Below are 26,884 nucleotides of genomic sequence, written 5' to 3'. Positions count from 1 at the left end.
TTAATGAATTTACATTTATCAACAAAGTATTATTTTATAATTGAGGCACCGCTGAGGCATTATTTTATGTGCAGTGTTGCACTTAAAACCAATGTAACACTCAGAAGCGTATATTACACAAGAACATTCGTGATTGCATGTTGAAATCTATAAACACTTGTATGTAAAATATCCCATTGTAATGTACCGCAGCTATTGTAAATGGAGATATAAAGCGGTTTGCAGACTTCTCCATTGAGTCTACATTAACACAGTGACGGAGAGTGAGTACGTGACAAAGACAACTTGTTGTCCTGCACGATTCTGTTTGCAAAAGGCTTCACCTTCATGCGGTGATTGCGGTTATACCTTCCTGATCTGTAAGTTAACGTGAACTTTACCTACAGCAGCATGTTTCTTGTATCTTTGCAATTTCTGTCAAACGCATCTTTACTTTACTTTTTACTTAGTGATGGGTAAGTGCACAGCCAGGGTTGCCAGATTCGCGTATCAAAACCAACCCAATGGACATTCAAAACTAGCCTAAATGCATCCCGATGACTATTCACAGCCCAAATACCAATAACTAATAAACAAAATTATTTTATCTTTAAAGTGACACTCCATTTTCTTTAAAATATGCTCATTTTCTAGCTCCTCTAGAGTTAAACGTTTGATTTTTACTGTTTTGGAATCCATTCAGCTGATCTCCGGATCTGGCGGTATCACTTTTAGCATAGCTTAGCACAATCCATTGAATCTGATTAGACCATTAGCGTCGCGCTAAAAACAACCAGAGTTTCGAAATTTTTCCAAAAAAATAGTCCCCATGGTTACTTACAATAGCAGGGGACTATTTTCGGTCACTGTGTAATATTATTGGGGTTCCTGCAGCCATGTTACAGCAGCAAAGTCCTTGATTATTACACCAGAATGAGGGTATAGTTCCAAGCTATATCGGCCTAGAAAATCGCAACTTTAAATTTTTTGTCTGTCTTAGTACACGATGTAACTACAGGAGAGTCAAGTTTTAAATAGGAAAAATATCTAAACTCTTTGTTTATATTTGAGGGGGATGCTAATGGTCTAATCAGATTCAATGGATTGTGCTAAACTTTGCTCAAAGGGGTACCAGAACCGGAGATCAGCTGAATAGATTCCAAAACGGTAATGTTTAACTCTAGGGGAGCTGGAAAATGAGCATAATTAAAAAAAAAAAGTGGAGTGTCCCTTTAAACCCGCAGAAAGAATTAACTCGCTGAAACAGTTTAAAAGTACGCCAAATCCAAAATCGGCAAAAAGTAGAGAGCTTGGCAACGCAGCACCACAGCAGCTCATAGAGTTGACGCTCTGGATAAATGTACAAAGTCAAAGTTGAGTTGGAGAAAGTTGTTCTTAAAAGTATGCACGCTCAATCTGCACAGACTGCTTAAACTTCAGCAGCAAATAAAGTGACTATAACCTGTAAAACATAACCCACCAACTGATAAGTGATTTGACAATCCCCAACCAGATTTTCATAATTTTATTCACTGCGACCCTGTCACAGAAACCCCCCACCCCCCATTTTTAAAAACTCATCGGATTGAGATGAATCACAAGAATGACCTATTTTGGATCGATTTTGGATTGATTAACCACATGACTTAACGCTGACAGCCCTAGTTTTTACAATCATTTATATCATTGATCGATCTTTGTGTACCACTAGTGATATGCGTACCACACTTTGAGAACCACTGGTATAAAGCATATGCAGTATGTAATAATCAAAATATTCACAAACTTATTTGCTTTAATTCCTGAAATATATACTCTATAACTAGCCACATGAGATTCCCTTAGTTTAAAAGATATCTGAATCTTAAACACATAATAACAACACATGAGAGAAGTGAATTTTGTGAGTCTTACACATGTTCCATCAGGAAGCTGATGAGCTCATGGATATGAGAGACACAGTGTAGAGTCTTTACGCTGTAGGTGAGTCGCTGAAGCACATTGAGGCACTGTGGAGACAACAAGAGTTACTATTTAAATCAGGGAACAACAGTTAAATACATAACCCAAGATGTTTTCATGTGTCAAACACAACTATGCAAAAAAGCATTTTGGTATGAATCAACATTCGCATACAGAAGATATAAGCATTTAAAGTGAACAGTTTAGCACGTGTGCTTAAAAAGTATAGAATTTTTATGACATTATCCTACACTACACACAGGGAATAATATGGATTTTTTTCCAGAAAACTTCTTGCATAAAATAAATTCTAGCACTTTCAATGGCCTGTATCTATGAATGTATATTTTCAAAAACTTCACAGGGCCTTGAATATTCCCCCCCAGATTTACAAACTTTCAGGGATTTCAAGGATCTGTGGGATTCCTGGCAGTAGCTGAAAAAACCTCAAAAAAGTGTTTCAGCCCAATTTGAGCTTAAAGGGGTCATAGTGTGAAAAATAGTGTGACTTTTTCCATGTTTAAGTGCTATAACTGGGTCAACAGTGCTTCTCTCAACCTAGAAAACATGAAAAATATCAACCCATTAACTGTGTTTGGGTAAGCCATTCTCTGCACGCATGTGAAAATTAGGTAATTCAGTTTTGCCCGTTTTGTGAGGTAGGTAGCAAGGCGAATTACTTAATCTGCATCCAACCACAGGTAGGGATGCACCGATACCACTTTTTTGGAATACGGGTACTTGCATTTCAGTACTTGCCGATACCGAGTACTTAAAAAAAAACATGATTTAAATGTACAGGTAACAGCTTTAGTCATATACTTTAACAAAAAAACAAGGGACTAGTTTGGAATTAAGAACATGTATTTAAAATGAAAAGCATGTTGTATGCAACATTTTAAAGAATAAATAATTATATAAAAAAATTTAAACAGTGACAGTGCAACTCAAGTATTTTTTTCAGTTTGTTGTAAACTCTCCTCTTTGGACAACACAAAAGGCATTAACCCCTTACACAAACATAGACATTTCTCAGACTGTGGTATCAATCCCCGGTATCGGGGGACTTTTAAAGTGCAGAGAGAAAGAGGGAGAAATAAGGAATTGACAGCACTATTAAGTTTCAATTACAACAAACCACCATCATTGTGATCAGTGTTTGCATTTCATCCACTCATTTGCATTTTAAAGGGGAAACACAAAAATGGCACAGGGCACACTTTTGCTCAGGCCTTCAAAGTGGCAATTTTAACATGCTATAATTAATTATCTGTGGATTATTTTGAGCTAAAACTTTACATACACACTCTTGGGGAAACCAAATATTTATTTTACATTTAAAAAAAAATCTCATCATATGACCCCTTTAAGACCCAAACGTTATGGTACAATAGATGTCAAGTTTAATTGTGATTTTAGCACGCAGTTTAAGAAATATTAGTATTTCCACATTTAATTGGATAAGATTTTTGCATGACTTAAGTCTTGCATATAGACCGTTTCAGCAGTAACAACATAAACAAGCGGCTGCAAGTAGCTTCCGGTAAACTCCGCTAAGAATTAATAACAACAAAGTTCTTTAAACGTAGTTTATTTATATAACAAGCAAAAAAACAACACATAGATTACCTAGGAAACCCAAACATTCGTTGTTTTCGATGAGGCATTTATTCAACAGATCAGTTTAGCAACTAGTCAGACCATTAAAAAAACGAAACCGGAAGTAACATTCGGATCCAGACGTGTATCACGTGCTTCCAATGAAACCGTCTATACTTGAATCTTGCAAGATTGAAATTACTGCCTAAAGGTGTTGCAAAGGTGCCCGCCTATTGACGCGACTTCCTTTTGGTTAGCTGCAGAGATCCGATCACAGTTCGAGTATGGGCTACCACATAATACAATTATGTCATCTCCAATTTACCTAACCTGCATTTGCTGGACTGTTGGAGAAAAACAGCGTAAACTTACGCTGACACAGGGAGAACATAAACTTTTTTTGGCCAAGCAGTTTGTTTAGCAACACAAGTTCAAATCCATCTTGCATCATAAGTCATCATTCAATGGTGGAGGTAGTGAATTGCCAAGTTCTTACCTGCAGTACAAGAGGTTCCTCTGGGGTGTTTCTGTTGCAGTAAATAATGGCTGCCAGAGTCCCAGTGAAGTTGTAACTGCTATGAAGAGCTTCTTTTGCATCACCGTCAGAAGCTAAAAAACATAAACAAAATAAATTGTGATTGTTTGGCTTGCTTAATGAATGCACAGAATATATTGCTCAAAAAAGGTGGAATACCAAACTGGGCCAGCAGGGATATAATGGTCCCCGTCAGTGTGTGATTGGTCTTGGGATCTCCGGCTACTTCCATAAGTCCACTTAAACACTCGCTGGGCAGCACCTGACCTGAGAACAGCACTCCACCACACTTCAGTCCCGAAACATCCTTTGAAATAAAATAAAAGACCTTTAGACCAAAGATTTGTGATTCCTGGATATAGAAAGATACCTTTTTGTAGGTTTATGTATTTTATAGCTAAATAAAAGTGAAGAAAATGTTTTAATTACTTATTAAAATTCCCTGATATTTTCGGATTTTCCACAAACCCTGTACCCAATAATCCTATACATGGCATTTAAAGGTGCAGTGTGTAAATTTTAGCTGAATTTAGTGGTGAGGTTGCGAATTGCAACCAATGGCTCAGTCCATCGTTCACCGAAATGCATGGAGAAGCTATGGTAGCCGCCACAGGACAAACATTTCATCGTCGGAGACAACTTAGTAAAGAAAATTTGTCCATTAAGGGTTGTTGTAGAAACATGGCGGCACAAAATGGCTACTTCCATGTAAGGGGACCCGCGGGGTATGTAGATAAAAACAACTTATTCTAAGGTAATAAAAACATAACGGTTCATTATGAAAGGTCTTTATACCCCACTGATAATATTGTTATGTAGATTATATTGAAATTCTATCAAGAGATCTTTCTAAAAGTTACACACTGCACCTTTAAAATAAACAGCACTGATAAACACAATACAGCATAGAATGCACAATAACATTTATTTCCACTCACATCAATGTAAAATCTATTGCTGGCATTAATGAAACCCATCATGTCATACGTGAAATTTAAAATAAACCACATTGATAACCACAATACAATACATATTCATTAACATTCACAATAACATTCAGTTCACTCACTTCAATGTGTTTCTGGAGCTGTGCGGCGTTTAAAGAGCTTCTGTTGTTTCTGTACTGACGGATGGCCAACAGAAGAGATTTCAAGCAGGTCGATACATCCATCTTCACATCCAAAAACGGCCAAAAATAATGTAATTAAACGATAGTGTGTTTTTATGAAGGTGTTCGGGAGCACGAGCTAACTTATGCTAGTTCATAACTGACGGTACTGCTCGTGTTCTTATAAACAAAATAACATTTCTTTCAAGTATTGCGGTGACTTTTATGTTAAATAATATATTTAAAAATGAAAGCTATATATGGTATTTCAGTTGTATTTACTAATAAGTTAACTAGTAAGCTTCCCACCGTCCGGTACAACAGCAACTTCCTCCCGCTAAACACTTCGAATCGGTGGAATAGCTCATTGCTCACAACAGGGGAGGAGGAAATGTTAGCAATGTTAACACAACATAAATATTTTCCTATATACCACTTACATAAGATGTCTTTTAAAAATACTAAACTATCTTTATTAGATAGACCAGTAAGTACTTCGCTCATTCTTTCACTTTATTATCTTTCATTATTCTTTAATAATCTTAACCCCCCTCCTCCAATACAATGGTAGGGAACCATAAGTAGACGTTCCTACGTCACTTGTTATACAATATCAGTTCGTTTTATAGGCTTGTTTCAGTGGTGTTACACACTTTATATCGTCTGAAGTTGTTGTTTAAATGTGTACATATATTTCGTACGTCACTAGTATTTTAAGTACACAAATACATAATATTTCTGTATGTTTAAACAGTTGGTTAGAAACAGCTGATACACTGTCATCTAGTTGGCAATGTCGTCATTACCTACAGACATGTTTTAGTATTCTGCTCATGTTTACAAAGTAGTCGGAAACAATGTAATAATATAAACATGTTTGGATTACTTGAGTTGAGCCATGATAATTTTTGTTTTGTTATTTTTCCCTTTGTTTTTTTTCTTATTCTGATGTTACACCTTATATTTTGGTTGTAATGTTATAAGTAAATGTTCAATAAAACTTAATAAAACAATAAAAATTAAAAACTTAAACCACATTTATTTATTTTTATTAAAAACATCAAACAAATAACTTGCCAAGTCAAGACAGCACATTCATATTGAACAAAATATTTACACAGCAAACATAACATGTATATACAATTAATGTGGTCATTTTTACAAAATATTTAAATTTCTTCCAGGAACTTCTCAGAAAGTCTCTATTGTTATTGGTTAATCCTGTTTCCCATTCAGAACAGAACGTTGTTTTATGTCTAAATCAATTGGGAAGAACAACTACATAATCCCCAGAGCACTCCACATCTAAGAGAGAAAAGAAGAGAAACATTTCATTTCAATCTGAGGATAGTTTTGGGTCTTCATCAACTTCAGGAATTAAAATCTGCCGACTTTGTACAACTTTGTTGTAACTGTTTGCTGTCTAAATTATTTTATGTACTGGTAATCTTGAGCAATGCTTATAATGGGATGCCGGTCCCCACTTACTTTCATAGTCATTATCCTCATCAGGCACAAGAGGATCTGGACATTGCACAGGTTGTTCCTGGAAGCTCTTTATTTTCAGTGAACGACGTAGGTGTGTTGCTAATCCTTGGTTTTTCTGTTTATAATTACGAATAAGCTCTTTCAATGACTTAAAAAACTTTTCTTCTGCTCCTGGAGTAGTCTGTTAAAACAAAATGTGATTTTAATGACTTAAAGCATTTAATTTTGTTACTTGCATATTTATTGCCTTTTTCTTTCATTATTTAGACTCATGCAAAGTATGCCGGGCACTGGAAGTCTTCTGCCCAGTTTCAACAATGTTGCTTTATACAACACAAATCATTCATGTAGTCCAAACTCAAATCATTTAAGTTAGTTGATTCTATGAATGAAGTGAGTTAGTTCTACATTTTTCTAAATTAACTCAAATAAGTCAACTGTACAAGAGATAAAATAAATTTTTGTCAGTGCATTAAATAAGAAGAAACAGATATTAGACTGCAGATACAAAAATTCTGACCAGGGTCTAAAATGAACCTATCACAAAAATATCAACATATGTGCAGATATTATCTGGCTGGCTTTATCTGAATGTGAGAAACATTTAAGATATCTGTCACCACATGGAATTTTAAAGAATACCTGCAGAATATAATAAGTAACACTTTACAATACGTTTGTATTAATATACATTACTAAATGCATTAACTAACATAAAATAACAATGAACAATGTTTTCAGCATTTAATAATATTTGTTAATGTTAATTAATGTCAATACAATTGTTTATGTTAGTTTATGGTGCATTAACTAATGTTAACAGTTTCAACATTTAATTTAAAAAATGTATTAGCAAATGATAAAATTAACATGAACTAAGATTAATAAATGCTCCAGAAGTATTTTTGTTGATAGTTTGTGTAACTAATTGTTAACAAATACAACCTAACTTTAGTGTTACCGAATAATTTAAACATGTGGTAAATTTGGCAAAAGCTGTTAAAAGACAACTTTAGTACATTGTTAGCATGTCTTTGGTTTGAATTCCTTATGAAAAGTTATAACGGCTATTATTGTTGCTGTTTGGCTCAAACCATGTGTTGCTGTACTTCTGCTTTTTACTTTCATTTGCTTCATGTCTAGTGTTTATTTTAGACTCTTGAAAAGTCTGTATTGTTATAGCAGAATGTATAGGTCTATCCCACCTGTAGAGTAAAGTATCCAGTGTGGGTTTGTAGGATCCTGTAGGTATAAACTACTTTTTGTTTGCTGTAAAAAAAAGCACAAAGTTTGGTGTTAGGATGACCACTACATAATTCTACAAAAAGCAATGAAAACGATTAATGAAATGTTTGGTTTTCAGCATTAATCCTTAAGCTTAAAACGTAAAAAAAAAATTAAAAAGTAATTATTAGCTGCAACAAACTTAATTTTGCTATGCGAAACAAAATTAAGAAAAGTGTCTGTCTGTATGGTGTTAGACGTTAAACTCTGGCAACAAGTAACAGTTTAAAGTGTTGTTCAAATGTGACAGAAGGGCATTGGTTTCTTTTTTTACAATGAGTTAAACATCGTTCACATTTAAATTTTGACATTGAAGATCCGGGCCGGTTCTAGGCATGGGCACACACTAAGAAAGGATGTGTTCATTTTTACACATTGTTTTGTGTTATACTATTTAACACACTATGTGTTATTTTAACACATTATGTGTCATTTTGTGTGGATTTTGAGTTCATATAAAAAGGGACAACACAATATGTGTTAAAACAATACAAAGTGTGTTGTTCCAATAATAAGAGATGTGTCTAGATAAGGACAACACATTAAATTCGTTCATCACATTCGTTTTGAGTGTATGTTGTCTAGAATTTAGTCAAAGACATTTAATATTTTATTTTACTGCAATTTATACATTGGTTTAAAGCAATCTGAGTTCCCAGAAGTTTCTGTCAGCTTCATAGAGAAAGAGAATGAAAGTGATGAACTTGATGAAAGTTTTAAGACTTGAGATGTTTAAAAAATAAAGCAATACATGTGAATGAAATCACTTTGTGCATCAATGCATTTGTAGTGGGATATTTCTCATTGAATTAATACATTTAGGGGATGTTATTAGTAAGCAGGTCAGGCTACAAACAGGCATAAGATATACACAGCACAAATGTACATTATATAACCATGCATACACATTATAAGCCAGTGTGATGCATTTTAAAGCTTAAAGGTTGTTGCAGGTAAAACATGTTAACAAGGCACATACCAATAGCTGACCATATAATCTTCCCATATTAGTGCATTTTATGTCAAAAAACGTTGATAAAATATACCTACAGATATTAGTTTGATATATAAAAATTGTAAATCCATGTATTTCCTAACTATTAATTAAGATCATTAAAATCACAGCTCTTTGCCTCTGACTCAATAATCCCTTTGACACATAGGCTACAGTCTTAACTGGTAATTTACTAGTAAATTGCAGTTAACAGGTCATGTGTGAACAGAATCTTTCTGGTAAATCAGTGCTGCCAATTTACCAGTAAGAGAGTTTGTAAGATTACCAGTAATTTACTTATGTGTTAACAAAAAATAAAGATTACCGGCATTTAGGATGACGGATGACGTCAGACCGCACTGACAGCTTAGGGCAAACCATAACATTTTGATACAGCTGACGTGTTTAATTTAGCTTTTTCTCTGAGTTTACCCGGTATTTTGATACTGATGTGTGAATGTCGTCTTACTGGTAAAAATACGAAACGCCACTGCGTGTGTGAACAAAATTTTTTGTATTTACTGGTAAAGTAATTCTGGTAAATTCATGGTACTAATGTATTTCAATGACTCACTATGAGTGTCGATGACAGCGATGCAGCGTTGAGCATTACAACTATCTAAGTTGTGGCTGTTGAGTGGATGAATGTAATGGCCAATCAAGAGTTTATCATAAAAACGGCGTGCAGATGCAAACAGAGATTCATGCGAAGTTAGTCTTATCAGCAGTGGTATATCAAACTATTATATAGTTGCCCACCCAGGATATCTGCCAGCCCACACTAGCTGGCAAGAACGAGCCCTGGTGAAGATGACAAAGATAACATTGCAAGGCTTGTTCACTTTTTATATCTTTGGCAGACTCTTTCCTAGTAAAGTGACCTCAAGGAAAGTAAGTTTTTAGTTGTCTCTGCAATGCAGCATCAAATGTTAAATAAGGCCCTATCTTAGATATGTAATATATTTTAGATCAGCCTTAGCGTTTGTTTATAAATGTTGGTGTGCTTTGCCAAATTACGTTCACTGTAAAAAAGATTTGTTGGTTCAACTTAATCTGGTTGCCTTAAAATGATAAGTTAATTCAACTAAAAAATATTAGTTGGCAACCATTTTTACACAGCTTTTTATATAAACTTTTTTTAGTTATATGCACTCAAAAATTTCAAGGTAACCAGGTATCTTACTTTTTTAAGTTGAACCAACAAATCTTTTTACAGTGTATCTATAGTGCACATTATTTGTAAATATATGTTATATGCCACTACATGTGCAGCACATTTGTTTAAATTTATACTCCACACATTTTTGCACACCATACAAATGTGATCTTGTTGGAAGTGTCCTGCATGCTTCAGCCCTTTGCTAAACATATGGAAGTTATGCATAGTGAAACATAACTATAGCTGCTCTTAGCAAAACAGTAAACCTACTTCTGTATTTATAGTTGGAACTTAACATTGCAGTATTTTGTGTGGGGGGTTTTGCAATTTATATTGCAATATGAGAGAAAGGCTATGACTTGAAAAGCTTGAGAGAAATTAACTTCTGCCTTCCATTTCTTGTATGAAACTGGATTATTGTTCCCAGTAACACAATGTCTTTCGTGAGGTGAAAATGTTATTAAATCTGTTATTTTCTCTGCTGTTTAAAACCACTCTCGTATAGGGAACACTGGAAAAGGTATCGGAAAAGTTTTTCTTTCGAAAATACAAATATGCTTTACATTTACAGTTTTGCGACGTGAATATAGCACATGCACATAATGTGATGTCGGTGCTGAAACTTGTGCCGCCCCTGAACTGAATACAATTTATCTGTAATAAATTAATGTTAAATCCAAGAACCTTCAATCAAATATATGCAAACATTTAAAAGAACATACTATAATATATTACAGGCTCTGTTAGGGTTTATACATGCTTGCATACAATAGATACATTCATACAGAGAGACGGATGGATGGTCAGACAGAGAGAAAAAAAAACTTTCCTTCAGCAACACAAAATAGCTACAGCACTAAATATGGTACAAGTAGTTATACTAAGATTAAGTCGCCAGCTTCAGTAGCTTCTATAAGCGCTGACTGTGATGTCAGTGAATGAAACAGAGTTTTAAAGCCATCCCATCATTTCAGTTCATTGCTTCTTTAACCTCATAAGACCCGAGCTTTGGTTTGGCTTGCATTTTAGATTTCGTCCAGCTATTTGGGATTAGGAAGAACCAATAAATATAATAACAAAATATTTTTCTTTGAACATGAAGCAGTGTAATTGTCCACGTTTGTGTACAACAGGTTCCAGTTACACAGAATTAAGTATTATGGTGCAAAGAACAAAAAATAAATATTTTCAATATTGTTTTGTGTCAAATAATGTTGATCCATTTTGAGTGATAGGAAATGGAAAATACACACTTTGCGATAAAATGCCCTCATGAAAATTAACCATGCTTTTACTATGGTAAACCATAGCTTTTTGGTTTTATTTGTAGTTAACACATAATAAACACACATTTACCATGGTCTTACTATAGTAATTATAGTAGCCATGGTATTTGTTTAAAATTTAAAGGTAATCAAAATTTCACTTAGTGTAGTAAACACTGGTTAATGGGTAAAAAACAGATTGCACCTAACATAAGTGTTTAATAGATCAATATGTTAATTACATTTATTCAAATATTACTTATACATAAAACTTTATTGACTCAACCTTTAGTGAAAAGCTATAGGCTATGATTAGAAAAAAGATATACTCACTACACACAAAGGCAAAGAGCACCCTGGATGGTCTCACTGTCACGGATGAGGTATGTTCCATCCTTGCCTTTCTTAACCATTAACTCCTCGCATCTCTGTTTGGTTATGGGACCATGATACGCTGGATGGTCCATGTTTCACATCGCACGACTGAGGAGCGTGTTACCCAAATTCACCGCTGTCTCTGAACAGATCTTTTAAAAACTATTTTGCAGTCCACTTTTCTTATTTAACGCGTCTGTGGCTCAAACTCGTGGGAAACTTCCTAAATGCCCACGGGCAGAAATAATGAGACACCGCCAAATAATTTTAACATATTTTCCATTGCAGAGCAAGTGCGCGAGACGCATGCAGAAGCGATCGTACCATCTTGATCTTCACACAGGAAGTCCGTTTGCGTGTGCGCGCGCGCGCGCGCTGGTAAAAGATTTAAAACATATTTATCTTTGCAAAAAAAAGAACCTCTAATGCTATTATTATTTATGGACTTCCTTTTTTGATGTATATTGCATACACAACTTGTTACACCATGTATTTTCATATGCAAATGATTATTGACGTGTTTATGATGTGACTAAAATTCCTAATGCATGCATATAAAGCGCACTGCAGCTGTTAACTTGACGTTTAATCATTCTTAATTATTTATACTTAAGAACTTCCGCAGGTGGATTGCAAATGTGCTTGATAAAGGCTTGTATTGAATCAACTGTAAAAGAGTTGCTTATATTTATTGCTGTATTGTTTCATTCATTTCGCCCAAATAAATAATAAATGCATGATGGACCTTTTGAACTCTTCACCACTGTAAATCCAATGTTATTCACATTCTCATCATCTCTCTCATTACGTCATGTGAACAGTCCAGAGGCCATTTTACAGAATAGAATAGAATAGAATAGAATAGAATAGAATAGAATAGAATAGAATAGAATAGAATAGAATACATAAATGCGGGTCAAAGGATGACACAGAAAAAACACTGTACAAGCCACACCCTCCCTTCACTAAAAGGCAGCAATTTCAACATCTGCTGCTGCATTTATTAAGATAATTTATTGTATTGCATTTATTTAAACGTGCTATGCCAGTGGTTTTCAAACTGGGGGGCGGGGCTAACAGAGGGACCGCGAGATGGTGCCAGGGGGGCCCCAGTTTTATGACATTTTATGAAATACATTAATTTATCATGAATTCTGTGTAATTAAACCTAAAAAAAATAAGGCTATTAACCAAAAGCACGAATTTTTTGGATAATTTAATGTTTTTTCTATTAAAATGTTGAGTTTTAGAACAGTTTTTTGTCACAAATTTTCTTTGGGGGGCCTCAAAGGAATGCACCATACACAAGGGGGGCCGGACGCTGAAAAAAGTATGAAAACCACTGGGCTATGCAATAAAAAAAATCGAGCTGTATTTTTGTTGTACTGCCCTGATCTTTTCTATGAATTAGTCAAAACTTGAAAACTTTTTTCATTGACTTCTAAGTAACAGGTTAGCAGGTGTTAAGCACATGTTTTCTCATGGCTAACACGGTGGGTAACATAGTTGTTAAACATTTAGGTGCATTGCAAAAAGTTTAATTCTTCCTCCCTCACACTGAAATATGCATATAATAAACATAATTCTATAAACCTAAACACTATTTTTAGATATTTTCCAGAATACTATGCTTAGAATGACAAAAGGTTAAAGGTATTACGTCAAATTAGGCTATGGGGCGTTTTCCCAGAAAGAGCTAGACTAAAATGCATGTTTGAGCTACCTTAATTTAATAACACCTTACATATCTTCATATATCAGTGCCATTGCTTTGTCTCAATATGCACACCAGTATTGTTTTTGTAAGGTTTGTTCAAAGACTTAAATGTCCTAATATAACTAAGACCCATAGGCCCTAGATTAATTTAACCCTGCCACTAGGCCTGGGGTTTAGTCCATGAGATAAATGAATAAAGTGTTCCCTAGTATAGGTGAAGTGTCCCATCTGATACCTTACCTAATGGAGAGGGTGAGGGTAATTGCTCTTGCCAAGACATCCGGCGTGTTCGACTTCATGTGGTGATCCGCAAACTAATGGGCCTGTGACATTAGGTATCGCGAGATCGATTCGAAAACTGTTTTTTCCAATCGCTCTCGCGATACTTTGATGTCATGCGATGTTCGCTCTGCGCAGCTCCGCGTGAAGTCAAACACCCAGCAGGGAAGCAGGCTTGAGGATAAAGGACTTTAATTGGGGATTAAGCAGATTAACTTTGTAAAAGAGTTCGCTCTCCGTCCGCCCCACACATTGAGTGATGCTAGTCGCTGTAGTAATGATTCAATCAACTTTATCTTGGATTTAAATCACTAGCTAATGACCCGAGTGACTGTTATGATTTCGCGAACAGCAACAAGCATCGCTGGATTGGCTTGGCCTGGGTCGGTGTTAAATTGGCATCGTGCATTTTAACTCTTGCATTATTATTATTTCGCGACATGAAGACGCGACCTACTGGCAACACCTCTAACGCGGATTGGATGGGTTCGTTGTGTGCTGCGCTCACATCAATGCCTTTGAAGCACCTGGCAGTTCCTGGTGAGAGTTAAGACTTTCTGAATTAGATTGTAGTATTTTTAATATACATTATTTGGGTTTTCCGAGTTTCCGAGTGCTGGAACTTACTACTGATTTGCTTATGTTTATGCCATAAAAAGGACCCGTTTAAAGTCCCCATATCATGTTAGCCTTAAATACATTTATAAACTAATGTGCTCCAAAACTTCAGCTTCTCATCAGATTCCAGGCTGTGAGGTAAATTAAACGCTATTGGCTATTTTAAAAGGGGAAGGGCTGAGCCACTCAATGGAAGGTATGCACGTGACGTCACCTTCTGCGGTTACGCCCACTGAGTGGCAAAAAGTCTGAGCTAAGCTACCAGTTACTTCACATTAAATGAAGCTTCACTACACTGAAGCTACACCCCTGGGAAATGTAGCAAGCTAAGCTACATCAATAGTAGCTTGCTACATCCAAGCTACTTTTTTATTTTTAACCAGTTTTATTATGTAATTATTTATTCAGTTTCAATTTATCATTTTGGTAATTATATGCAATACACGCATAATGTAGGCCTAGGTACTTCACATTTTGGGGCTGTTTGCTGGACTTATCATACTCCCAGAATAAAATGCATATTTGGCTGCCTTTATTTAAAAACACCTGGCCCTGACATATCTTAACACAAGGGTCTCTGTTACGACCTTTGATATAATGTCCAGGTTAAAGGAGCAACATTTATTTAGTTTTTGTGGTAATTCAATAGCAAGTGTGGGCAAAAGAAAATGCAACAACAAAATTGACAATTAAGTGAAAATGTATTATTTACAAGTGAAATAATATAGTAAAATGGACAATTACCAAACAAATATGACCAGAGAAAATGAGACGTTGGTGACGCCAAAGCAAAGAAATTAAATATAGCAAAACCCAATTGACTATTTGAACCCGCTTGCCTAACTAAAAATAAACACATGGAAAGAAAGTTTTCAGCGCCGCGCGCCGTATGCTTCCCTACTCTAATCTATGGAAAATAAAACATACAGGGGGTGGCAGTCACCTCTTACCTAATGTGTTAGACAAACGAGTTACCTGCGTGAGTGCGATGGAAGTCGCGCGACCTCTTACCTGTATCACCTCCTCTGGTTTAACCCAAAGAAGCAACTAGAGCCACTGCTCACAAAGACAGCGTAAAAGTGCTATTTCCAATAACCAAGGTAACAGAAGTAACAATAATAAACACCTAACACCTCAAAAACTAGTAACAACAGCAAGTTAGAGTGCAAAGAGAAGAGCGCTCGCTTCTTCTTCTTCTTCTTTTTCTTCTTCTTCTTCATTGGAAATAGACCTTCTTCTTCTTCTTCTTCTTCTTCATTGGAAATAGACATCCTTCTTCTTCTTCTTCTTCTTCATTGGAAATAGACATCCTTTTTCTTCTTCTTCTTCTTCTTCTTCTTCTGTTTCCTCCTTTTCTTCTTCTTCTTCATTGGAAATAGACATCCTTCTTCTTCTTCTTCTTCTTCTTCTTCTTCATTGGAAATAGACATCCTTCTTCTTCTTCTTCTTCTTCTTCTTCTTTTTCTTCTTCTTCTTCTTCTTCTTCTTCTTCTTCTTCTTCATTGGAAATAGACATCCTTCTTCTTCTTCTTCTTCTTCTTCTTCATTGGAAATAGACATCCTTCTTCTTCTTCTTCTTCATTGGAAATAGACATCCTTCTTCTTCTTCATTGGAAATAGACATCCTTCTTCTTCTTCATTGGAAATAGACATCCTTCTTCTTCTTCTTCATTGGAAATAGACATCCTTCTTCTTCTTCTTCTTCTTCTTCTTCTTCTTCTTCTTCTTCTTCTTCTTCTTCTTCTTCTTCTTCTTCACTTTATTGGCGGATCACATCGCTCGCTTCTTGCGTCGAAATCGGCCTTTTGAACTCTGCCAGCTGGAGATCATTACGCTGATAGGCCGACGCCAATGATGATTGGCAGTCTCTTTGCCAATCAGTATTAGGAATTTCCTAAGAGGTGACAGAGGGAGAGAAAGAGAGAGGACTGGGAAAAGCTATGTTAAAAGTAGTTGTATGGTCGACTGTGCTAACAGATTCAACAAAAATTTGGAGTGCAGAAAACACTCAAAGGAGAAGTAAATTAAAAAAGGCGGAAAATCATGTCCATGAACACAAATAAATTAATCAAGCATTTCGTGACTATAACTCCGTGACCAATTTGGAGTGGTCTTTTTTCAGACTGCAGAAAACCCTCAAAGGAGAAGTAAATTAGTAGGCTAGCAGTAGCCATATATCAGGTTTGTAAAATTTTGGGATAAAAATCCTAAAAAAGTGGAAAATCATGTCCATGAACACAAATAAATTAATCAAGCATTTCGTGACTATAACACGGCTTGCCGTGAGATTGGATCATTTGTTTCAATAAAAAAAATAGAAAAACTTAAGCAGCATGTGACGAGCAGGAGGGTCGAGAACGTGAGCGGCCCAAGACCAGTGATCCGATTGTTAAAGGAACGCGCCCACATTTTTGGAATTTAGCTTATTCACCGTATCCCCCAGAGTTAGATAATCCATACACTGAAAAAAATGATTCATTGAATTTAATCAATTTTTTTAAGGTAAGTGGTTGCAATCAATTTATTTAAGCTACATTTAAACAAAAGTTTTATATTTTATTCTACTTGACTAATCTTTTTTGTTTAAATGTAGCTTAAATAAATTGATTGCAACCACTTACCCTAAAAAAATTTATTAAATTAAACGAATCATTTTTTTCAGTGTACATACCTTTCTCATCTCTGTGCGTGCTGTAACTCTGTCTGACGCAGCCCCCGCCAGCCCAGCCCAGCACAAAGACCTGAAGTAAACGGCTCCAGCCAGCACACTGCTCCCAACAAGTGACAAAACAATGCGAAAGTTTTTCGCCCAAGTAGCAGTGCTTCGCCTTCTGAGAATATAGAACATTTCAAAAGATGTAAACAACTCTGGTCCAGAAACACTTCCTGTTTAAGTTTGTGACAGTTTTTTATTTATTTCACATATATGATTATCTTTAAGATGTATGTTTAACTTTTTGATTCAGTTCTATATGTTCTGTTGTTGGTTGTATTTTATCCCAACATTTATCTAGTGTTAAAAAACTGAAACAGGAAGTTCTTCTGGATCAGTGTTGTTTAAATCTTGTGAAATGGTCTATAGTTCCCAGTATGTATACTATTAAAAGATGGCTGAGTCTCATATGACCTTGTTATTTGTACACGGTGTGACTTATTGAACTCTGGGAGATACGGTGAACAAGCTAAATGTTCCTTTAATGAGCATGACCAGTCTCGCGCCGCTCCCACGGCTCTCGCCCGCCCTGCATGTCACATGCTGCTTCAGTTTTTTTTTTTTTATTGAAACAAATGATTCAGATTATACAACAGTCATAACACAACATAACAAGAATGCTTTAAGAAGACAAATCTCACAAATTTTTTAACAGAATAACAAATCAATCATAGAAAAAAGAATAAGAAGAAAAAAGTACACTTCTAAATATTTACTATTTTTCTTTTTCCTATAGACATAGACAAGTTTATTATACATAATGGGGACATCACACTATAAAGAATTTCTCCATAAAGGTTAACAAAATGTTAATGTTTTAATGACTTCTTTAGTGATTCCATCTCGATTAAGAATAAATTACATTTAGGTATGCCTTTTGCAAATTTCTGTTTATGGATATGAAATTTACCATGCAAGATGTAGTTCACCACATTATTCAAACATTTTGCTTCTGTGTGTGAAAGAACATATAACATCTTTTAGAAATAATTTACAATTAACCTTTCTTGGGGTATTCAGTTTTTATAATATTTGACATTGAATTAAGGCTATGACGTCACTCAGCCCTCTCATGCTTCAAGTTCACCCAAACTATTGTTGTTGATTGGGCTCCATTTGTGCTGTAAAATTTAGTTTTTTTTAGATATTAAAATAATATTTGTTGGTCATTCTGAGGACGCTCAGCCCCCCAAATGCTCTGAATTCACCCAAAATTGTCTTGCTTGTTTGTGCCAGTTAAGTTTTTGTTTGTGCTGCTAGTGTTGTAGTCAAGACCACCTAAACCGAGACCAAGTCATGACCAAGACCAAGACAGGCCGAGACCGAGACAAGACCAAGACTTTAAAGGGTCGAGACCAAGTCAAGACCAAGACAGGCAGAGACCAAGTCAAGACCAAGACCAGTGCAAATCACTGCATTAAAACACTTATGTGTGCGTGCGTGCGTGCGTGCGTGTGTGTGTGTGTGTTTGTGTGTGTGTGTGTGTGTGTGTGTGTGTGTGTGTGTGTGTGTGTGCCATCAGAGAAGTTGATAAAAATAATCAAAGGCATTGCAGATATGTGGGAATTTATCTTTGTCTATAAGCAAATAAAAGTGAACAAACACTAAAGAGCTGAAATCAACTTAACCATTTATTCTGAACTGTCTTTCCAAGGCTTGCCATCCACTTAACACAATCCAGGTGTTTTTAGTAATAAAATTAGAAAAATTGTCATTGGGAGAAACTTAAACAATGCTTAAACAATGCCAACATCATATGCCAAACCTGAATAAACTGAGACCGGTCTCAAGAACTACAACACTATGTGCTGCTCTTACAATATTAAAATATTAGAAATCGAATTATAACGACACTAGGCTCCATATGCTCCAGATTTACCCTAAATAGGAACTGTCATTCGTGCAGATTAAATATGCATGCTCACTCTTCTTCATGGTAGCTCCACCACCTATATAGTATTTAAAGCTTTATTATAAGAACATTTTTAAAAGAATCAGAAATCAGATGCATAGTATTTTAAGTCTTCAAAAACGGTCTTTCTCTTTCCATCTTTGACTTGTGTAAACATTATTAAGCCACAAAACGAAATAACATGAACATTTGAGATTTTTGGAAATGTCAAGTTCAGTGATATTTTTAGGCCTATATTCTTAGTTTTAAAATACATTTTAGGAGAATGAGCATATGACAATAAAAACATGGTGAATGACTGTAGTATGTCCACTGATTTATGTATAAATATGTCTAGAAAATTGGCATGAATACACTCTAAAAACAAACAGTGCTAAATAGCACTAAAAGTGGTTCTTTACTCGTAATCATAGAAGAACCATTTTTAGTTCCATATAGCACCAGTGAAGCACCTGTGTAGAACTATATGCTATGTAGAACCATATGTGGTGCTATATGGCCCGTATGGTTCTTCATAGGTGCTTCACTGGTGCTATATGGAACTGAAAATGGTTCTTCTATGATTAAGAGCAAAGAACCACTTTAAGTGCTATGTAGCACCGTTGTGCTGCACCACAATTCTGTGTATCACTGCAGCACCCTTAGCAACCACCCAAATGTTAAACTTTCTGTGTCGATCAGGGACTATTTTTTAGCCTAGTGAAGGCTTTTGTGATTTTACATTATTAATTTGACACAGTGCCTTATGATTCAGAAGTTATTAGCAACTTAATTTTCTATTAAGTTGTTGTGTAATACATTTTTACTTGAAAACCAACTAAGTAACCAACATAATGCTGTTTCTGTGTTTAGGGTCTCATGATTCCTTCAGCTTCTGGGTTGATGAGCAAGCTCCAGTCGGTCCAGACCAAAAGGCGTATGTGAAACACCTGGCTGCAGTATTTCGCTTTCTGGCCAAGAAGGTGATGAAGAAGTGGTCCATGACCCAGAACCTGTCTTTTAGGGAACAGCTGGAAGGGGGAATTCGATATTTTGACCTCCGCGTATCTTCCAAACCAGGAGAACCAGGCCTTGAAATATACTTCATCCATGGGCTGTTTGGACACAAAGTACGTGATGGCCTTAATGACATTAACACTTTTCTAAATACACACAGGAAAGAGGTTGTATTTCTGGACTTTAATCACTATTATGAGATGAGCGAGGAACATCATCGCTACTTAATCAGCATGCTGAAGGAGGTGTTTGGCCACAAGCTCTGCAAGATTGATGCGGTGGAGGACATCACTCTGAATTACCTTTGGGAGAACGGGTTCCAGGTGAGCTCAGCATGTGTAGATCTTACAGATCTGGACACACTGTTGAGAAATTAAATTTTGATGATGGTGATGATTAATATGATGTTTAAAGTCCTACTGTATGTTTTGGCAAGTAGGAGATGGCGCGAAAAAATGCACTGTACACAAGGGGGGCGCACGCTGAAAAAGTTTGGGAACCACTGGCCTAAAGGCCTGTTCACTTTTTACACATATGCGAGGTTCATCATACAGTGGGCGTGACACAAATTTTGTCATTAGAATAATACTTGCGTACTGTTCGCTGACCCTCATGTATCCGTACAAATTGAATTGAATTGAAAAATTGAAATTTCTTTTTTTGTTAAGCTTTTAACACATTATGTGTAATTTTAACACATTATGTGTCATTTTGTGTTGATTTTGTTTTAAAATAAAACACAAGTTGTGATAAAAGTAACACAAAATGTGTTGTTTCAATAATATCACAGAAATGTGTGGATTCTGGGACAACGCATTTGTCCCAGAATCAACCCTAATGTGTTGTTTTTAACACATCCGTTCTACACACACATATACATATATAAAAAAAATACATATATATATGTATTTTTTTTATATATGTATATGTGTGTGTAGAACGGATGTTTTTTCATCTAAACAGCACTAACTTCTCATATATATATATATATATATATATATATATATATATATATATATATATATGAGAAGTTAGTGCTGTTTAGATGAAAAAAATTGTGACGTTAATGTAAAATGGTTTGACACTGTTGGACAATGTATTCAGGATCTGATCGCAGCTAATAGTCAAACTGAAACTGACCCAGAATTACTTTTTGAAAAAACAATCCGTCAAAAATGGAAAATTCTTTTCCTGTTATTAATACAATTAACACTTTTTATTTAGAGCATCAAACACAGACTATTTCCAGCTTAAAAAAACTCTTTCAACTTTTAGCGGGTTGATAAAAATCAGATCAAAGTCAGGAAACACGTCTGAATGAGTTTAACAATACAAACATTCTGTTAATGTTGCATAAATGTGTGTGTGTTTATGTATAAAGCATATATGTGATATATACTTTATGTTTATGAATATGTTTACGTACTTTATTCTAATTCCAGACAGTAGTTTATGATATTTTGTTAATGTCAGCCTTTTATTAAGGATAGCGACTTCTTTGTGTGTCCATGTTGTGCCACACCACAGGTCAGGTATTTCTGCCGTGTGCTGACCCTAATCACAATAGGATTAATGTTTTACTGATGGAGGCAGACGTGTACAAATAATAAGAACTGATTAAGGTGACACAGAAATGTGCATTATGCTCTTTGGTGACAGAAAAGAAGATGCTTCTTGTATATTGTGTGAACGTTTTAAACAACATTTTTTAGATTATATCTGTTAAAACCATATTTCCTGTTTCTGTGTGGGTAGTAGAGCATTGGCATTGCAAAGATCAATGGGTTCAATCCCTGATAATATGCAAACTGATAAAAGAAACAGAGTAAATGCACAACTTGCTTTGGATAAAGTGTCCACCAAATGCATAAATGTACATTTTTTGTCTCATATTCATTTAAAACCATGTTTAAAATTATCATGTGGTTGCTGAGGTGTTTTTTTCTGTGTTACTATGCTGGTACTGGCATGTGGTTGGTACAACTTGCTGCCTGGTGGTTTCAAAATGGTTTACTGTCAAAAGTGTCAACCCTCAATGGCAGTCACATATAGTAAATTTTCAAGGGAGTAGCTCAAATGTTATGTTTGGTTTTAGAAAAATCCTCATTCAGTATCGTGTGTGTGTGTGTGTGTGTTGGATTTCACAGGTTCTAGTTTTCTATCACCATCCATCTGCTGAGGGATGTCCTCTGATGTGGCCTGGTAGTAAAATTCCTGCTCCTTGGGCCAATACCACAGACACCAACAAGCTCATCCAGTTTCTGGAGACAACTCTGGGTGAAAGAGACAAATATGGAAGTTTTCATGTGTCTCAGGCCATTCTGACCCCACGTGTCAAGACCATAGCCAGAGGCCTGGTGCGAGGGCTACGAAACTACCTTGTGGAGAAGTAAGTATTAGATTAGATCTTTTTTATACTTTCCTATATATATATATATATATATATATATATATATATATATATATATATATATATATATATATATACATACATACATACATACATACATACATACATACATACATACATACATACATACATACATACATACATACATATATATACATATATGCATATATATACATATATACATATATATATATTAGGGCATAATATATTTGTGTGTGTATATTGGGTGTAATTATTATGTATATAAATACACAAGTACATGTATAAATTAGAGAAATATATATGTTTGTAAAACAATTTTTAATGTTTATATAATATTAAATATATCTCAATCTAAATAAATATATTTATTTACTATACATGCAGAAGTGTGTATTTATATATTCAAAATAATTACATTGCACGCACACATGCAATTAATTGTGATAAATTTTTTGACATGTATATATATAATACTGATAAAATGTATACCTTGAATGCACTGTTAGTTGCTTTGGATAAAAGCATCTTTGCCAAATGCTATATGTTCTGTAGCTGGAGGTATAAAATAAACCACTAGGTGGCAGTATGATACGACTAAGACAGAGGTTCATAATCTGTGAAAGGGAACACTTTAGGACACACAGAAAGTACCACAGTGGTACCTCACATACATAACCCATTAGACTTACAAATAGCATTGCCAGGAGATGACCAAAGCTTGCTATAGCTTTGGGTGAGAAACATTATGCATTAACCAGCACTTTGCACATAATGGAGATAAGCTTCTTATTCACACCTTACGCTTGAAATGTGCTTTGCAAGTCACGCAAGAATTATTTTTTTCGTCAAAACAATTCTCACTTGCAATTCTCACTCGCAAACTCTCATTCAAACTCTCAACTTTCAATGAGGAGTAATGAAAACAAATAATTGAAATAATCATACTTGAAAGAAGTGTAGTAAATCACTCTGGTACACTGTGCATACAAAAAATGTGCATAGTAAGTGTTGTACACTGCAAAATTTATAATAGTTTGCACCAGTATCTGACCCTGCCTCTAAATACCCACCAAAAGTCTTTTGTATTTACTTTAAACAGATCATTATACTGTAGCTTAGCTGGCACATTGAATGCCATACAACTCAACACAACCACCAAAAGTTTGCAATTATTTGCAGTGTTTATTAAAATGAGGCTGAGGTATTAAAATGACTCTGTTTGGAAATTATAAATTAAACCCCTTACGAGCAATTTTTGGTACAGCGGTAGTCAAAAGAAACAGGAAAAACACACAACAAACTCATAGTGGCGTAGCAAGTGAGTCCCGGGCCCATATGCAAAAAAAATTACGGGCCCCCTTAAGCCTAAGCCCCCCCAACCTTTCCCGTTGGCACTGTTAACTGTGGCGCGCAGGTCTGTTAACAACATATACTTTTAATAAGGTAGTCAAATATTTTTACTTTACTTTTTAACTTTAAAGGGTAGATTTAAATAAAGAAAAACTAAATGTTTTGGGTAGTTTTTGATTCGTGACTAACTTCTCCGCCTTCTCTTTTCTCTTTGAGACCCCACTTTTATGTTTATATTTGTCCATCCTTAATGTTCATGTAGATAGCCGCTATAGTAACCTCTCACACTGTGTTTTCGGGGGGGTTTTTGGCGCGGCGATGCGTCATGTAAAAAAAATTATGGCGTAGTAGTCTACGGCAGCCACAGAGTGCAAAAAAAAATAATGAACGCAAGAAATGACAAAGAAATTAGACATTACAGAGAAATAAGAAATCACTACACATGATATGCATACAGAAATATATTTATTGCTGCCACAAATAAAAATTAAATTGATTTTTTTATTTTTATTAAAAGCTTTGGCGGGCCCGGGGCCGGGCCCCCTATTGGCCCGGGCCCATTAGCATGTGCATACCCTGCATGCCCAGACGCTACGCCACTGCATACATCACAATAAAACATACATAAAAATAGGTATAAAAACATTAAACTTAGGCATTAAGTTTCTTAAAAGTATCCCTAAGGTCGTTTAACAGCCGGATAGCACAGGGGACAAACGAGTATTTGTAACGGTTACATTTCATCATCAGGAAATGTAAATTGTGAAAGTCAAAGCAGTGAAATCCTTGAACTTACCTTTACATTGAAGTAAATTTACACATAAAACTTTTAAGTTGAATAAACGTTTTTCACAGGTTTGAGTACAGTTCACTGATTAAATGAGTACAATGTACTATTCGAGTTTACAGTATATTTGTATTAGAATTCTCTATGGAGAAACTAGTGGTGCATAATGTGTGCTGAACATATCTGACCAACACAAAAGTTTGGAACTGGTGCTGTCTAAGCGGACATCCTACTAAGTAGGAAGCCGAGCAAATCCGTTTGTGTGGAACTGGGATTGTTTATTATTTCAGGCCAAACACAGTCTGAACGTCTCATTTCCTGGTTTTGTCCGGGTTGCTTTTATGGACGACTCTGGTGGTTATTTCTATTCGCAGCTGATTTAGCTGACATGAAATAGTCGGCTACTGCAGACGTGTGAAGTGCTACTTTTGTCACTCTTGACTCGCGTAAAAATCTGCATATGAGCACATTTGTGCTTTTCGAAGATTCATTTTATTCGTATGTCGATTAGTGTGAACATCCCAGATCCAAATTTTCATCGTTCACTTGAGCAATGTGTCAAGTTGTTATTTTCTAACCACATGAGGATGTTGTTTCTGTTTATGATTAATGCTCTGCTTCTGTCACAGGAACCTTCCAACCATAATGACATGGGTGGAGGCGCAGAAACCAGGCGTGAATGGAGTCAATATCATTACTTCAGATTTTGTAGAGCTTGTGGACTTTGCCAACACTGTCATTAGACTAAATAACCTCCTACTTCAGGACCGAAAAGGCATGTGACCTTCTTGGTGACCTCCAAGAACAAAGACTAAAGGTGTGATGTCATCATGGTCACAGCATAATGGAATAGGGATGACAGAAACCTTTGGAAGTTAAATGTTTTAATCTGCAGAGCCTTTAGTGCCATCTCATACCCATGAGCTACTAATATCACTGGAAATCTAAACTGAATGTTTTTTGTTCTCAAATCAGTCACTATAGTCTGTGTAATTATTTAATTATTTATTATATTTTTTAAGTGTTTTAATAAACATCAAAGGTTTATTCTGTCATATAGAATATGTTGTAAATCACCATGAAAGCATGCTATCTTAGGGTTTCCACGGTCATTGGAAACATGGTAATATCATGGATTTTAAGTGTTTTTATGACCTGAAAATGGTTCTTTTCAATAAATGGTACAATAAATTCTTAGCAATCCCATGCAACTGGAAAGGTCACGGAGTTTATTTGGTTTTAAAAGTGTGGAAATCCTATTATGTCACGTCTGAAAAAGATATTTGCCTGTATTATGTGTAATCTCTGCACTTTAAGTGGTTTAACAATGGGTCTTGTTGCCTACCTCATGTGACCCCAGAGTTTCTGGTCTTTCTTTGTGTTTTCCTCACTAAAAGATATGGACCACAGTGACGACAGGAACCTTTTTTGACAGCTGCTGTAGTATAATAAACAGTTCTCAAACATTGTGTTAGCTCTTTTCTGAACTTTTTAAAAATAAAATCATAAGGCAATTCAATACATATGGCCATGTATGTATACACTCACCTAAAGGATTATTAGGAACACCTGTTCAATTTCTCAATTATTGCAATTATCTAATCAACCAATCACATGGCAGTTGCTTCAATGCATTTAGGGTGTGGTCCTGGTCAAGACAATCTCCTGAACTCCAAACTGAATGTCACAATGGGAAAGAAAGGTGATTTAAGCAATTTTGAGCATGGCATGGTTGTTGGTGCCAGACGGGCGGGTCTGAGTATTTCACAATCTGCTCAGTTGCACGGCTCCAGTATGCGGCAGTCTGTGGGCATAAATGCCTTGTTGAGAGGTCAGAGGAGAATGGGCCGACCGATTCAAGCTGATAGAAGAGCAACTTTGACTGAAATAACCACTCGTTACAACCGAGGTATGCAGCAAAGCATTTGTGAAGCCACAACACGCACAACCTTGAGGCGGATGGGCTACAACAGCAGAAGATCCCACCGGCTACCACTCATCTCCACTACAAATAGGAAAAAGAGGCCACAATTTGCACGAGCTCACCAAAATTGGACAGTTGAAGACTGGAAAAATGTTGCCTGGTCTGATGAGTCTCCATTTCTGTTGAGACATTCAGATGGTAGATTGAGAATTTGGCGTAAACAGAATGAGAACATGGATCCATCATGCCTTGTTACCACTGTGCAGGGTCAGGGTGGTGGTGCAATGGTGTGGGGGATGTTTTCTTGGCACACTTTAGTCCCCTTAGTGCCAATTGGGCATCCTTTAAATGCCACGGCCTACCTGAGCATTGTTTCTGACCATGTCCATCCCTTTATGACCACCATGTACCCATCCTCTGATGGCTACTCCCAGCAGGATAATGCACC

The 26,884-nt window shown here is 35.8% G+C and overlaps 3 protein-coding genes across 5 annotated transcripts in view; 1 reads left to right on the top strand and 2 right to left on the bottom strand.

The window, feature by feature from the left end:
• Nucleotides 1–5,564, bottom strand: part of cip2a (cellular inhibitor of PP2A) — a 28,070-nt gene extending 22,506 nt beyond the window's left edge. For both annotated transcript variants that reach the window (XM_055181329.2, XM_055181330.2), the window contains exons 1-4: nucleotides 5,145–5,564; nucleotides 4,235–4,382; nucleotides 4,037–4,149; nucleotides 1,894–1,988 (exon numbers count right to left, since the gene is read on the bottom strand). In XM_055181329.2, coding sequence (XP_055037304.2) covers nucleotides 1,894–1,988; nucleotides 4,037–4,149; nucleotides 4,235–4,382; nucleotides 5,145–5,246 — 458 coding nt within the window. In that variant the 5' untranslated portion in view covers nucleotides 5,247–5,564. The remainder of the gene's footprint in view (nucleotides 1–1,893; nucleotides 1,989–4,036; nucleotides 4,150–4,234; nucleotides 4,383–5,144) is intronic.
• A 638-nt stretch (nucleotides 5,565–6,202) lies between these two features.
• On the bottom strand, nucleotides 6,203–13,912 carry LOC129425406 (SH2 domain-containing protein 1B). 2 transcript variants are annotated; one of them, XM_055181333.2, is made up of 4 exons: nucleotides 13,706–13,912; nucleotides 7,877–7,940; nucleotides 6,672–6,852; nucleotides 6,203–6,488 (listed from the first exon to the last, which is right to left on the bottom strand). In XM_055181333.2, exons 1-4 carry the CDS (start codon nucleotides 13,762–13,764, stop codon nucleotides 6,445–6,447), a joined length of 348 nt encoding a protein of 115 aa, XP_055037308.1. In that variant the 5' UTR covers nucleotides 13,765–13,912; the 3' UTR covers nucleotides 6,203–6,444. The 2 variants fall into 2 exon arrangements, with proteins under 2 accessions (XP_055037308.1, XP_055037307.1); XM_055181332.2 differs by lacking the exon at nucleotides 13,706–13,912 and adding an exon at nucleotides 11,707–12,101.
• A 42-nt stretch (nucleotides 13,913–13,954) lies between these two features.
• Nucleotides 13,955–25,978, top strand: plcxd2 (phosphatidylinositol-specific phospholipase C, X domain containing 2). Its single transcript, XM_055181331.2, has 4 exons — nucleotides 13,955–14,284; nucleotides 19,840–20,306; nucleotides 22,131–22,372; nucleotides 25,142–25,978. Exons 1-4 carry the CDS (start codon nucleotides 14,185–14,187, stop codon nucleotides 25,293–25,295), a joined length of 963 nt encoding a protein of 320 aa, XP_055037306.2. The 5' UTR covers nucleotides 13,955–14,184; the 3' UTR covers nucleotides 25,296–25,978.
• The last annotated feature ends 906 nt before the right edge of the window (nucleotides 25,979–26,884 follow it).

This window comes from Misgurnus anguillicaudatus, chromosome 25, assembly GCF_027580225.2.
Source record: "Misgurnus anguillicaudatus chromosome 25, ASM2758022v2, whole genome shotgun sequence".
Taxonomy (NCBI): domain Eukaryota; kingdom Metazoa; phylum Chordata; class Actinopteri; order Cypriniformes; family Cobitidae; genus Misgurnus; species Misgurnus anguillicaudatus.
Note: the sequence above shows the minus strand (reverse complement) of the source record. Positions and strands in the feature narration are given on the sequence as shown.

What these genes read in the sequence shown, in the direction of transcription:
- LOC129425406 (XM_055181332.2), bottom strand. Translation starts at nt 11,840, where the DNA reads ATGGACCATCCAGCGTATCATGGTCCCATAACCAAACAGAGATGCGAG. An exon ending in GCTCTTTGCCTTTGTGTGTA is followed by an intron (nt 7,941 to 11,706) that starts GTGAGTATATCT and finishes TTTTTTTTACAG; the next exon opens with CAAACAAAAAGTAGTTTATA. An exon ending in TGAGGATAATGACTATGAAA is followed by an intron (nt 6,489 to 6,671) that starts GTAAGTGGGGAC and finishes TTTCTCTCTTAG; the next exon opens with ATGTGGAGTGCTCTGGGGAT.
- plcxd2 (XM_055181331.2), top strand. Translation starts at nt 14,185, where the DNA reads ATGAAGACGCGACCTACTGGCAACACCTCTAACGCGGATTGGATGGGT. An exon ending in TTTGGGAGAACGGGTTCCAG is followed by an intron (nt 20,307 to 22,130) that starts GTGAGCTCAGCA and finishes TGGATTTCACAG; the next exon opens with GTTCTAGTTTTCTATCACCA. An exon ending in CGAAACTACCTTGTGGAGAA is followed by an intron (nt 22,373 to 25,141) that starts GTAAGTATTAGA and finishes CTTCTGTCACAG; the next exon opens with GAACCTTCCAACCATAATGA.